The sequence below is a fragment of the Columba livia genome, chromosome 1 (genome assembly GCF_036013475.1).
Source record: "Columba livia isolate bColLiv1 breed racing homer chromosome 1, bColLiv1.pat.W.v2, whole genome shotgun sequence".
NCBI classification, from domain to species: Eukaryota; Metazoa; Chordata; class Aves; order Columbiformes; family Columbidae; genus Columba; species Columba livia.
The window spans coordinates 125,066,424-125,081,849 of record NC_088602.1 but is presented as its reverse complement, the minus strand read 5'-3'; the positions used below and the strand labels follow the sequence as shown (position 1 = coordinate 125,081,849).

Here is a 15,426-nt window from a genome sequence, read left to right as displayed (position 1 = left end):
GCTGCAGGTATCAAATGCAGAAAAGACTCATCCTGTTTTTTACTTGGAACAGGAGCATGAGTTTTCCTCACTCTCACACCTCTGTGGAAGTACTCATAGGATGGAAAAGATTCCTATACCATTCCCTGTGCCCAGCTCAGTATCCAACACTGCAGACCCTAATAAGACCCTACATGGCCAAGCAGAAGTTGAGGCAAGGAAGAGCTCAGCATGCTGTTCCATACACATCCCTCATGGGCCTGCAGTGCAAGCCAACGAGCTGGAACAACTCGGTCCCTTCCACTCTCCTCACTGCAGTCTGATAATTCCCATAATTCCAGATTTTAAGTGTATCTTTGGGTTTGCCCTTCACTTCTGAACAAAGATAAGCAATGAGTGAGGGGTAGAGTGCACAGTTCTGCCTCTGCTTCTCACAGGGAGGTCTGTACAGCTCCTTGGCTTGAAGAAGCAATTTTCCTTCATGGAGCTTCACCCCCGTTTTGAAAAACTCTAATGTAGTTTAACCTATGCTGAACATAGCTTTCAGTCTGCTACCTCACCTTCTGCCATGGGCAGAGAAGTGGAAATAACTGTTTGATAGCAATGTGGACAGTTCTCGCTACTAAAAATCTTAAGTCAGAAGCTCCCAGTTAAAATGCACTTGTCGTTAAACTTCAAAAAATAAAAAAAACCTACAAGCATTTTGTCTATTGCTTGGCTTTCTAATTCTCATTGTTGCTTTAATTATTATTAAAGGTTTGAGGTAAATTGCAATCATGATTTCCCTATACCCAGAAAGGTTCTGATTAAAATATGAGATTCCCTCATAGTGACATTATGAGTCATTAAAGGAAAAGCAAGTAGCATAAATCTCACAGTGAAATTCTGGGTTGAAGCACTTTCTAAAAATGAATTGGGTTGTGGGGTAAGTCTGTGTTAGGGGAGGGTGTTGTCTCCTACTTTTTATACTGAAATCAGTCTGCATCTAAGAACTAGCTCTAAACTCAACAAAGAAGAAAGAATGGTAGAGGCATTTCTGTAACCATATCTAAAATGCAATATTCATTCTTCATCATAGACACCATGTTAAACCTGATGGTCCCTAGCAAGAAAGCTCTTCCCATGTAAAATATGCAGGATGTAATGGACTGTGGACATCAGACATTCATTTCCTAATAATCTATATATGCTTCTGTTTGGTTATGTATTGGATGCATATGATGTTAAGAAATGAAAGGCTAATTATAAACTTTCTGAGGTAGGGTCTGATTACTGTAGATGGCATTTACTTCTTTGTGAATCACTGTGTATTGGCCTGGCATTATTTACATAATACGATCAGTTATAAGACTGCATTTGTCAGTGAGAGTTTGGAAAAACACTAGAGAAGGACTTGCATGAAAAGAGTTGCATGGCTCAGTGAACCACCATAAGGAGCTTGAACGGTACTGCAGAATCTTAATAGCACATTGAGATCTGTTTAAAATTCAGATTCCCTGTGTTTCTGAAGAAGGAGAGAGTGCTGCTGTTTGGAACTTTTAATGTGCACAGTTTTTTCCTGATGTTGTTAACTGTATGTGCATTTTGATAAGGCATTTATCAGAGCATAAAAGCTCAGTGGTAAGCACAGAAGAGGCCACTATGATTAAGCATTCTTTAGCTGAAAAAAAACACCACCACCCTGAAGCATCTCGAGTGTTAGAACATATTGCTGGTCCATCTTTATTAGTACACCACCCTGTGTTAAGCAGCTGGGGTTTTTTTGCATGATCATGTATGACAGGCTTCACCGTGTATCATTATATTAGTAACTTAAGGCAAAACAAACACCATTAACTCAAAAATAACCACCAGTACTGTAACTTTTATTTGCTAATAAATATCTTAATAAACAGGCTTACCCCATCTGTAAGACCTGATAATGCCTCTTAGGAAATCATAGAAAAATAAAATACAATAATAATCAGTAACTTGTACTTTGTACAAAAATCTTATTATGTTGCTCAGCAGGTAGCTTTGCCAAACCCCATATTCTTTCTGCAAAGAGATGGCATATGTAATGTAATTCACCTTAAAAACAGCCTAATGTTGAGAGCTGAGCATTCTATTAACACTATTAACTTGTAGGCATGCCAGCACATGAAAATTTACATGGAACATCATATTATCATAGGAATATAATAATAATAATAATAAAAATAAGATAACACTACTTTTCAGTAACTAATAACAACTTTGCTTCAAATGTAAATTCCCCTTGGGACTGCAAATCAGTATATTAAGCTTTTTATTACATGGCTATTCCTACAATACTGTTATAAACTGGCAAAAAGGCAGAAATAAAAATGCAGTGGGAACACATATGGGAGATATATTACATGAAGAAATGTCATTCTGAACAGTGAGGCAGTCCCAGGGGGAAACCAATAATACCAGCTGAGAAATGTTCAGTCTCCCAGAATGAGTAGATGGTGCTTGCTCTGTGCAATGCTACACAAGTTCAGACCGATGAAGACACAACCCAGAGGTACGGTGCCACGGCTGCTTTTCTGTGAGACGAATGGCGAAGACTGAGCCACAGGTAGTTGTCATTATTAACATACGGTTCGGTAAGAGGAAAAGAAGCAACAGCAAAACAAATGTTATCTGAGGGTCTTTAAAGACAAGGTGGGTTTCAGACTACTGGTAAGGATATGAGATCTGTGCTGAGGCCACGGTTTGTTTGTAAAATAGTTTGTGAGTATTATGATTATACTGTTACTTTTGCAGCCATCTACCTTTAAAGTTTTGACATGGCTGCTTATATATATAATCTAAAGTGTCTGTCATCCAATAGTTATTCATATATACACATACATTGATACATTTTATGGCTATGCTAGAACAGCAAACTATGGAGAGCAGTCATATTTAATTGTATACAATCTAATTTCACAGAAGAGACAGAGATTAAAACCCCTTTTAATTGAGATACTTTTAAAACCAACACACAGAAATAGTGACTATCCTGAGAAAACATACCAACCACGTTATAGGAATATAGATAAATTGTCCGAGCAGCCGGGGATCAGGTTAGAAAAAGTAAAGCCCTGATAGAATTAAATCTGGACAGGGATGTCAAGGGCAACAAGAAAAGCTTCTATAGGTACATTGGTGCTAAAAGGAAGACTAGGGGAAATGTGGGCCCTCTCTGGAAGGAAATGGGAGATCTGGTTACCCAGGATATGGAGAAGGCTGAGGTACTCAATGACTCTTTCTCCTCAGTCTTCATGGGGAAGTGCTGTAGCTACACCACCTAAGTCACAGCAGGCAAAGGCAGGGACTGGGAGAATGAAGAACTGCCTGCTGTAGGAGAAAAACATGTTTGAGACCATCTAAGGAACCTGAAGATGCACAAGTCCATGGGACCTGATAAGATGCATCCATGGGAACTGGCAGATGAAGTTGCTAAGCCACTATGCATCATATTTGAGAGATCGTAGCAGTCTGGTGAAGTTCCCACTGACTGGAAAAGGGGAAACATAACCCCCATTTTTAAAAAGGGAAAAAAGGAAGACCTGGGGAACTCCAGGACAGTCAGTCTGATCTCTGTGGCTGGCACGATCATGAAGCAGATAGATCCTTCTGGAAGCTATGCTAAGGTACATGGAAAATAAGGTGGTGATCAGTGACAGCCAATATGGCTTCACTAAGGGCAAACTCTGACTGACAAATTTGGTGGCCTTCTACAACAGAGTTACAGCATTGGTGGATAAGAAAAGAGCAATTGACATAATCTACCTGGACTTGTGCAAAGCATTTGACTTTAAAGCTTTGTCTCTAAATTGAACAGACATGGATTTGATAGATGGACCACTCAGTGGATACTGAATTGGCTGGATGGGCGCACTTGAAGAGTTAGGGTCCACGGCTCAATGTTCAAGTGGAAACCAGTGACAAGTGGCATTCCTCAGGGGTTGGTGCTAGGACTGGTGCTGTTTAACATCTTTGTTGGGATTGAGTGCATTCTTCACAAGTCTGCTGACAACACCAAGCTGTGTGGTGCGGTTCACATACCGGAGGGAAGGGAATGCCATCCAGAGGGACCCGGACAGGCTTGAGAGGTGGGTCTGTGCGAACCTCATGAAGTTCAACAATGTCAAGTGCAAAGTCCTGCACATGGGTTGGGAATTCCCAAGCACAAATACAGGCTGGGCGAAGAATGGATTGAGAGCAGCCCTGAGGAGAGGGTCTTAGGGGTGTTGGTTGACGAGAAATTAAACATGACCCAGAAACCTGCACTTCCAGACCAAAAAGCCAACTGTATCTTGGGTTGCATCAAAAGGAGCATGGCAGCAGGTCAAGGGAGATGATTCTGACCCTCTACCATGCTCTGGTAAGACCCCACCTGGAGTCCTGCATCCAGCTCTGTGGTCCCCAACATAAGAAATACATGGACCTGTTGGAGCAGGTCCAGAGGAGGGTTATGAAGATGATCAGAGGTCTGGAGCACCTCTGCTGTGAACACAGGCTAGATAGTTGGGGTTGTTCAGCTTGGAGAAGAGAAGGCTCTGGGGAGACCTTATAGCAGCCTTTTAGTACCTAAAGAGGACCTACAAGACAGCTGGAGAGGGACTTTTTACAAGGGCATGTAGAGATCGGACAAGGGGTAATGGCTTTAAACTAGAAGAGGGTATATTTAGCTTAGACATAAGGAAGAAGTTCTTCACCATGAGGGTGGTGAGACACTGGAACAGGCTGCCCAAAGAAGTTGTGGATGCCTCATCCCTGGAAGTGTTCAAAGCCAGGTTGGTTGTGGCTTTGAGCAACCTGGTCTAGTGGAAGGTGTCCCTGTCCATGGCAGGGAGGGTTGGAATGAAATGATCGTTAAGGGCCCTTCCAATGCAAACCATTCTGTGATTCTACGATCTTCCAAGAGAAAAATCCAAGCTAATTTTTGGAAGGTAGTAAATTTTTTTTTTTGTATCTTTTCTGTAAGTGAAAGTGGTTTGTATTTAAAAAAAACCAACCCTGATGACAAAATTAAAACAATGAAAGTTGCTTTGCTAGAAAATAAACTATTGCCTCTCAGTATATACAGTTTCACATAAGCATTTAAAGATTTTTTTTTTTTCCTTGTTAAACTGCAGATGCAGTCCTGAGAAGTGCAGAGTACCTGTTGTCATTACCAAAGTCAATATGGGTTGTACCACACCAAAAAGAACAAGCCCTTTTTGTTAGTGTCCAGGTTTTCAGACACAGCATGACCGTGCGTGATGTAACTGATACCATCACAGAATTTTTATATTGGCCTCAAGAGAAACAGTCACAAGGCTTTAGGTAAGAACAACATACACTGAAGTACTGATTGGATCCAGTTCCTTCACCAGAGTTAACCAAGAAACTTTATGTAGAGAAACTGGAGGAAGACATTGCTGCAAAAGAAATGATATTAAAATGCTACACTGACAATTCAAAGCTAGCTGCTTCTTGGGGAGAGGCAGACAGGTTATCATAGCCATAAGCTTTAAAATGCTTATGCATTTACATGTTAGGAATTTTAGAGTAGGATGTTTTTCTTGAGATAGGGAACTAACAAAAGAGTCCAGTAAACAGAACCACTAGGAGGGCATTAGTTATTTTATTTGCTACTGTGCCTGCCTTTCATTAACTGGCAAATCTCCAAATTTACACTGCAATGCACTAGGAGTATAGAACAGCTTGTTCAAAGAGGCAAATGATCAGATAGAACTGTTACTATGAAGGGGAGATCATATTGCATAATGCTATATCTTTATGAAAAAGGACAGATAAATCCTATTTTTTTGTAGGTTCTGTTTGTTTGATGGGGATCATGGTTTTATCCTGAATTTAACTGCAGGAATTTGGAGAATTTTCTAGCAGAAACCAACCAACCAACCAACCAACCAACCAACCAACCAACCAACCAGAACCAAACCAAAACCAAAAAAGAAAAAAAAAAAACCTCAACCAAACAAAAAACCTCACCAACCCCCACAACAAACAAACAAACAAACAGAAAACATTCATGTTAGACTCTCTATTAAATAATTTTAAATACTTATTACAATCTCAGAGATGGTGGCCCATTCCAATAAAACAGTGCAGCAATCACCTTTCGTGCCTTGCAATTCAGGTCTACCATATTGAAGGTAACCATAATCTATTTCATCACATCCCTGAGGTCATAGCATTGTCTTTTATGCTTAGTGCACTCTTTTCCCCCCTATTAAATGAGGCCATCTGTTCCATGCAAATCTATAGAAACTCTTAATCCAAAACCTGTTACAGTCTGTTGACATCTTCTTACACATTTAACTGATTTTGGATCAAGCCCTGAATGACCAACCTACATCTCAGCCTGAAACTCTCAATGGAGAAATTAAAACTAGCAAAAAAGTTTTAGCAATACATTTGAATGACAGGAGAGTGTGTGTCCTAATAAGTGCTGATTCTTTAACAAGTCAAGCATGACAGTAGCGGAATGCAGGAAAGGAGAATTTGTTTGGACACCTGAATGCTACATCATGTATGTATAAGACAGGGCTTCATCTCACTGCCAGTGAAGTCATAACAACCTCTCATGAATTTCGATCACAGCAAGACCATGCCTATTGATACTGAAACAGTTAATTCCTCACAGTTACATCATTGTCCCAGGAATTACTCCATCAAGAAATTAATTAAAATTTTTCAGCAGGAGTTGGAAATACCAGGTGTTTTAGAGCAGATCTTTTCCAAGACAAAAATTGAACTTCTAAAGTTGGCATTTAGTAGCTAAAATAATCTACAGATTTGAAACATTTGCTGCACTTTGTCTTTCTCAGCTAATCCTATTGTACATAAAGGGACTATAATGGTAAGTTATAAAACTCAGAGCATTCAGCTTCTTAAAAAATGGTCCATAATCTGAGGAACTATATACAACCATAGCACTCATGGATGAGCAGTGTGTTCTACTGAATACAGTATATGATGGTAGAAGGTATTTGTGAGTTGCCTTATACTTGTTGTTGTTGTTGTTATTTTTCCTTAGCACAATATGGACTACAGGCTCTAATCTAAATGATGACAATTTTACCAGTTTTTTTCGTAGGCGGGGCCCTGGAAAACCAGCAACTAGTTTATTGCCTGTTACTGTCGTAGAGGAGCCTCAGAGCATTTCACTGTGATGATGCTATGAAAATACTCCCTTGAGTGTTTCAGGGGGCACTTTTTCATCATTCACAACCAGAAATTAGTATTTGGATTCCAATGTAGATTTCTGTCAAATTCGATTTTCCAGATCCTAGGTTCAAGGTGGCTTTCTATACAACCAAGGCTTCAGGCATCACACAGTTCATAATATAGAGGGCTAGATTTCTCTTTGATTTGTGAATTTTCAGTCCCAGGGTTTTGTCTTATCTGCAGCTCAACATACATGCTGCTGCTTGGCAGTTTTTCACTCAATTGTCAATAACAAGAAATATATTCACAAATTTGTAATCAGCTTGATGATGCACATGTTAGAGATGAATATTCCTCAAAATGTGTAGTACTTCCCAAACGAAGAAAAAGGTCAGCAATATCTTCTCACATATGAAGAACAATGTGCAGAGGAGGTTTTGTCATAGTATCAATGAATATACTGGACTGCTGAAGGAAACCATGTGTGGTACTGAAGTTGAAAAAAATGACAAATATATCTTACGCTGCCTTACAAATATTTTACAGGGACTTGGATTTGCAAGTCTTTTATGCCTAACTCTGCCCATGTAAATAGTCCCATTTCTAATGAGCCTCCTTATCTGAATTAAGCCATACAAACATGGAACTGTTTATAGATTGCAGAATTTCTGAACACGGCACAGTGGCACAGTACATACATCATTACTGAGACACATGTTTAGTTACCTGCTAGTCAAAGTGCTCAGATGCTTAGATATAGGTCAAAATTTTGGACAGGAACAAAGTAGAACAAGTGTGAAAACTTCCAGTGATTTTGAGACTGATCTTTTAAATATATTTTTTCCCATATCTTCAGTTTCATGACTTGGCATTTTTTATTCCAGTTTAATTACACAGGTGTGAAAAATCAGACAATATGCTAAAACCTTCTGGGAGAGAAAGGTACTTCGGAAATCTCTTGCAGGAAAGAAAGGTTAAGAGATACTAATGCTGAATATTTAAAGAAACATAGACACAAATAGATTTCACTGAACTGGCATTATATTATTTCACATATAAGATATGGAAATATATTTTAACTCAAATCTGTTTTTTAACTTCATGTTTTTTATCAGGCATTTTTGTTAGTTTTCCTTTCTAAAATTTAGCACATCTTTTTAGATTATAAAATGGCATATCTTTACTCATATTCCCTTGAAAATGTCTCTCATTTTAACCTCACAAGTGTCTATAAGTGGCTATTTAAAATAAAATAATTCATATACTGTTTAAACGTATTTGGTGACTTCAGCAGATGGACTCAACCTTTTTATAGCATGGACTACCTCTTACTGGAGATGCTGGCTCATGGGTACCTTGCTTCCTCTTTATGATCACTGATGATTTCTACAGTAATCAGTCGTACAGACAAGAATCAGTAGAAAGGGGTTTGGTGTGGTGGCAGAAGAAGCGTCAGCATCAGGTGACCAGGCAGCTTTCTGTAAGCCAGTTTGAAAACGCTTTTCCTGCCTGTGGAGAAACAGAGTCTGTCCCTTTCCAGATAAGAAGCCAAGGAAGTCTGGGAAGTACTATACACATACAGTGCATGCCATTACAAATTTTAAAAGTCAGTGAGGCAGATCAACCCCATTATTGGGAGTTACATAATTAATCCTGTAGGTTTGAAAAATCTCGGATATTATGATACATGTTATATTTACAATTATTTCTGTACATATAGACAAATATTTTATATCCATAATGTGCTTAACATATCCTGGTCCATAATCTGAGGAACTATATGCAACCATAGCACTCATGGATGAGATGAGCAGTGTGCACTACTAAATACAGTGTATGATGGTAGAAGATATTTGTGAGTTTTAAGTGCATGGAACAGCCTTATGCAACACTTTTTTTCTTTCTTTTCCTTTTCCTTTTTCTCTTTTGTCTTTTTCTTTTTCTTTTTTCTTTTTCTTTTCATTTCCTTTCTTTTTTCTCTTTCCTTTTCTCTTTTGGTTTGGTTTGTTGATGCTCCTCAGCACAATATGGACAGTTCTTCCTGTTCACCTTATTGTAGGCTTTAGGCATTTTTTTTTTTCCGCTTTTCAGTGCTGATTCATTTGTCTCTCCAGGAGATTTCAAGGCCACTGTCCTACTAAGTTTTAGCTCAGCCCAACACATCTTTCCCTCACTCTCAAAAAATAACAGTACCATTATAAAAAGAAAAGAATAAGATTATCTTTGCCATTTATTCAGGAAAGATCAATTACACTTGGCGAACAAATAAGAGAACTGTTTAACAGAATACAGTGCTCTTCGACCATGTGCAAGTGTCAGAAGTGAAGTATCTCTATTCTTAATATTTTGCCTAGAAGATGCAATGGAAGACAGACTTTTTATTAGTACTTTAATTTTTGTTACTCTAAAAGATGTGTTGGACTGAATTGGGAGCCCTCCTTTCCACTCTCTGTGGAACATATTCCAAGACAGACTGACCCCATGACAGGGTAATTACAGGTGCCTTGTGTTCACAAGAGAAATTCTCAGCTGCCAGAATGTGTCCCATAGAACCATTCCATCAGCTCAGTTAAAACAGTTTAACACATGTTTCAATTTGCAATGTGGCCAGCTGAAATTTAGCAACTAGTCTTCAATACAAGTATGTTCTATGCTGCTTTACCTTGGTGGCTGATGCAGTCCTATGGGGTCATTCTAACATGGAAATTGCTGTAGTTTAAATAGAGTCTTACTAGGCATCTCTGCAGTCCTAGCTATTCCACATGGTAAATCTCTACTGTGTCTGAATAAAAGGCATCTGTATGTTACTTATGACCCACCTTTGGATCCTGTATGAATCTGCCCTGAAAAATAAATTCATGGAGCCCAGTATTAGGCTCGTCATATAAAAAATGGAAAATGGAAAGTCAGTCTTAAATTACAGAAGAATCAAAGTACTACAGTGTATGAGTTCCATGTCAGAATAATCCAGATAATACCTGATACAATTTTGGCCAGAGAATGCTTTGTCCAGAACAACTAGTCTATTTGCATTTATAGTTGAGTGCACTATTTGCAGTTTAAAAAATTGCCTTATGCTGAAAAGTCTTGGCTGATGTCTTAAAGCATAGCATGTGTCTAAGCTTTTATTGGACAGAAACTGAATTTACATTCATGGGCAACAAAAAGAGTAACTTTTGTTTAAGAAAAAATTAAATTACATAGCTCAATTCTCTTTCTTTCATCTAATGGAGTCCCAATGCTTCTCAGTAATTCCAATGTGCAAACCCCTCCTGAGCAAAATCTACTAAACCTTCTGCAGTTACTTGTTCAGTTTTAACACCAGCACAAATTCTCTCTTTTTTCATAGGTGCAGCATAAGGACTAGATGCAATCAGTGCATGAGATTCATCTGACCAAACACAGATGCCTGCATATGAACTAGTAATTTTGATCTCTTTTAATGCAGAGAAACAGGTGCCTCTTTGGCACAATTCATCTAACCAAGAAATAAATAATTACATTTGTTAGATGACTCGCATCCTACAAGGGCCCACTTCTCCTCATTGATGAAAAGGGAACCTCACATGACTAGCTCAAATGCAGACCTCCAAGATTAGGTGAGAAGAATTCCTCCCAGTAGGTCTCCGGGCTCTAAATGACAAGTGCATGGACATCCAAGTTGCCCGTCAGTCAACTTTAGAAGCGCTGCTGTTGGCACATGATGGACAAGGGCAGTGCAGTGCACTTGTCAGCCAAGACACACTAACATGGTCCTGCAAAGCAGTCAAGGCCATGACTTAAGCTGTGTTTTAGGTGCTTAAGTGATATGCAAGTAGTCATAGCAGTACAGATAGACAGATTATATTCTAGATTAATGACAATCAGATCTGTGAGAAAAATCTACACATGAATATCACTTGTAAATAACTTTGAACAATTTCATTTCCTTATGTCCACATTTTAATGCCTTTTTTTTTTTTTTTGGCTTGCATATCATGCATACACACTTCATTTAGTGAATTTTCAATGACTACTTTTAATCATGAAGCACTCCGCAATGTGGCCAGATTCTCAAAGACAGCTTACTAGATTTGCTTCAATTTGTGAAATTTAAACTCTAACTGCACATTGCAATATACAGCAAAACTAAATAGAGCTGTTTTTCACCTGAAGAAAGTATCCTCTGTAACAAAGAAAGTTGCTCTGATTTCACATGTACATTTGTGGTCTGCACAGAATTAAGCTCACATTTGGAAAATAACATCTATTGTTTTTTTGTTTGTTTTTAAATGAAAAAATTAGGAAAACCAAAACAAGAGTAGGCTTGGAATTGGAGCAAGAGCAAATAAAATGTTTCCAAAATGGGGAATATGTAAATTTGATCAAGATAACTATTATGAAAGTGTCATACTGCACCACAAGAGCAACAAAAAAATCAAGCTCTATAAACCAACAAAATCCTGGATTTACAATGTTTTTAATAAATGCCCTCACCCAAAGAATACCTTGTTCTTTCCTTTCTTGTTACCCAAACTCTTGATTATATAAAAAATATATCTGATTAATACATGTTTTAATATTGATTTTTCTCTATTGAAAATATATTTTCAGTAGTATGATAAATTTGGAAATTAATGTCCATGAAATATATCTAGGTTGTGTGCATGTAATATACCGCTCTGCATCCACACTACCAGTGATGAAAAAAACATGCGAAGGAGAATTTAAAAGTGCACATACACGGTTTGGATTAGTTATGAGTAATTTTGAAACCCCATTGACAAATAACAGACTCATACCTCCTTGGCAGTGTATTTAATTGTGAGAGAGGCTCCTTGCACAGATGTCATGTTGTTGGCCACGGAAGCAATGACAGGCAAAATGGATAACAAAATGATAAAGGAAAATCAACTCCTAAATTATGCTGTGATGATAGTATTTTTTAAAAGGCTTCAGGTAAGTGTGGTTTTCTTTCTGTAAGAGAACTTTTACCAAAAAATTATTCAGATGTGGAACTGGGGCAGAATTTTTCAAGTGACAGTCACAGAAAAGAACAAATGCTTTTTTTCCCACTGACGGCCTGTGATCTTGCTAAATGTACATGCTTGTACAGTCCTGCTGAGTTCAATGGCACTACTCATGCTGGCAAAATTACCTTTGTAGCTAGAATAGGATTGGTACTGCCCTTAATTAAAGAAGATCATTAAATTGGCATTGCAGAACACCAGTGAATCCTGATCTTTAGAAAACTTGTTCCTCAGTTAATTCCTTTTTTTTAATGAAAGAAAAGAAAATTTACTTGGTGCACTACTGTCATCCCTCTTAAATTAATGCAATTATTCCAACGTAAAGTGACAACAGAGAATCAGGCCTAGCATGTCTTACTGTGTGAACTGGTTGGAAGCATAATCCTTTCTGAATTGCTTTCTGATTTTCCTTCTTTGCCACTTGTATACAATGGCAGCCTTTTCCAAGAGTTAGGAAATACATTTTGATTTACAAGCTGTAAATTAAGCAGTAAATATAATTATGATTACATAAAGTATTTAGTTCATTTTGATATACACATATATTATAATAATTACCCAAACGCACATTTTAACAGAAGAGTTGTAAAGCTTGAGTATATTGGAATGACACGTAACTCAAAAACATCCTCCAAACTATGTATAAATCAACAAAAGCATCTGCATCCAGTTTACATGTGACATGCATGTAGATCTGCGCATGATTTCTGCAGCACACAGACATGCGCTTGTTCCCCTGTTTCCAGAAGCGCATATCTCATGCAAATGTTTGGAAATGTAGCCCCGCACATCTGTGTAAGTTGTCTGAATAAAACATGAAAGCTGTAATTCTTAAGAGAGGTACAAATATTACGTTAGGCCTTTGCAGCCATTTTCTTGCATGTAAATATGGCTATTGAAGAGTTCTAAAGGTAATGGTCATCAATTTCATTTACACTAAATGAAGATCCAGCCCACAGTAACCAGAGCTCCATTTCAACAGAGTCTGCTTTTTACTCCTAAAAGCAGTTAGAAGTAGACTCAAGGCAACGTATTATTACACTGCTGTCCTACACCTCCTCTTCTGCCTATGTACAAGACCAAATACCGCAGCGCGTAACTTCCAGCATTAATTGGTGGTTGTACCACTGCCCTCAACTGGAGGATGATATGGCTGGCCTGCTCCCACAGGAATTAGCACATCACCCCACTGTTGGCTGGCCCTCAAAGGTCTACTACCACTGGTGGAAATTATGCTTAGTTCATGCCTGCATTTTTGGAACAGAAAGCTTTCTGAAGTCTATGTGGCCACAATACAGCTGACAAGCATGTTTACACGTGGTTATGGAAACGTTACAATCAGTTTTCCAGTGAATACTTGCCACGTAGGAGAAGCAAATGCTGAGTACCACAAAAAAAAAAAAAAAAAAAAAAAAAAAGAAGAGTGGTGAAGAATTCCAAGGATGAACACGTTTTCCAACCTAATCTAAAATTTAAAGCATAAAAAGTGTCAAGTGCTAAAGTAATTAAAAACCAAGTACCTTAAGATTTCAAAGAGATTTCTTTCACTGTCCTCCCAATTATTCACACAACAGAAACTCGCGACATAAAATCATCAGTCATTTCTGCAAACAATACTAACATTTTGAGGCACCAACTTACCAGCATTTAAACTATTATAAAGTAATGTAACAATAGGACCCATCCATTTGGATTTAATTAAGAGATAAAATAAATATATATGCCAAACTTCTTGATTGCACATTTGGTATTGGAAGTTACATGGTCACAGAACATGAAAGAAGTCAAATACTTTTTGATCTACCAGCAAACTCTAAATACATCGATAAAGAAGCCACACCAGGCCAAATAGATTACTACTTTCAAGTAAGTTCATGAAAGTTTCCCAAATACTGTTAAACAAAGTTACACGTCCATGCTGAGTTATTCATCAATGTGTAGCGAGAATCCTGCAGTAGGCCAGGATTTTATCAGCAGGTAACTGGCAGAGGAGCTATGCAGTGTGATTAAAAATTCCTGTTTGGAAGCATTAACATAGAAGTACTTTTATAATCTGAACAGGAGACTGCAGTTCTTGAAGTTGGGAAGAGCAGAAGGGAAGAATGAGAGTATTTTCCATTTTAGAAATGCTGAGGCACAAAACACAGTTGATTCTAGTACTTTCATACATGAAATCCTTTCTCCTGTATGTGCATCATTTGTAACCGCAAAGTCTGTAAACTGCTGACTATTCGTCTCTGGTGTCCAATGAGTACAACTCCAATTCTTCTAATGTCACTGCAAGATAAAAAGTTTCATCGTGGATGCAAGTATAGTAAAGTCTCTTGCACACAAAAGACTACAAATATATGATGAATTGCTCTACTTCAGGACAGTTTATTTTCCTGACTAGAACATACGAGAACACTGCAAATGTTCAAGTTTTATGCACCTGTCAATTCCAAATTTGTTTAAAGGCAGCCATATAAGAAAAAAAATTTAAAAATGTTGTAGTTAGAGCACCGACATCTGTTGTGATGCTAATGGTCAAGTAATTTTTTCAACTCTTGAGGAAGGATCCAAGAGGAGGGTTCTAATAGCCCATTTTTAGCAATATGTTAGTAGCAAATGTTTTCCACTTCACTTGCAAAGGAACAGGGCTGATACACTCACTTTTGCAGTCCTGAGGCTGAAATATCAATAACAGAGGCTGTGCTTCTGATGATTTGGGTGGTGAGAGGTGGTCTCAAGATCAGAATAGCACTGAATCTTAGAGCTCAAGCCAGATTTCCCTCCATTTCATCTAGACCAGCACCCTGGAGGTGGTAGGTCACCCACAGAGCCTGACTCTTTGGCAGGAATGAAGTCACCAGCCCTCAGGGTCTGACACCATCCACTAGTTCCATTGTTCTATAAACGTCAACAACTTCAATATGCTGAGAAGGATCACAGAGGTGGTGACGGCAGGAAACTTCAGATATGCCTTGTCTAATTGTGCAAATCCCACACTGGGACATAGCATAGATACCACTTGTTTAAGATACCCTCAAAAACTGTTTGACGATACAGCTAATAAAGGAGCCTGGGGGATGAGGCATGACCTTTATGAGTTTCAGGTTTGCAGTTCAAGATACTCTGTATTCTCCAGATGAAGAGCCACTGTATAGAAGCAAGTATTATGTACTTGGGCTTAGCATCCACATGGGGGATGATACACAACGCTTAAGGTCAGCAGGGACTATGCAAAAATATTGAGCATCTTGGAAGCTAAAAAGGGTCAGCTAAAAGAATA

General features: G+C 38.3%; 1 protein-coding gene across 7 annotated transcripts in view; it reads right to left on the bottom strand.

Annotated features, from left to right (window-relative positions):
* Positions 1–1,670: 1,670 nt before the first annotated feature.
* Positions 1,671–15,426, bottom strand: part of EPHA6 (EPH receptor A6) — a 502,797-nt gene continuing 489,041 nt past the window's right edge. For all 7 annotated transcript variants that reach the window (XM_065076549.1, XM_065076536.1, XM_065076555.1 and 4 more), the window contains one exon: positions 1,671–14,432. In XM_065076549.1, the coding sequence (XP_064932621.1) occupies positions 14,318–14,432 (115 nt within the window). In that variant the 3' untranslated portion in view covers positions 1,671–14,317. The remainder of the gene's footprint in view (positions 14,433–15,426) is intronic.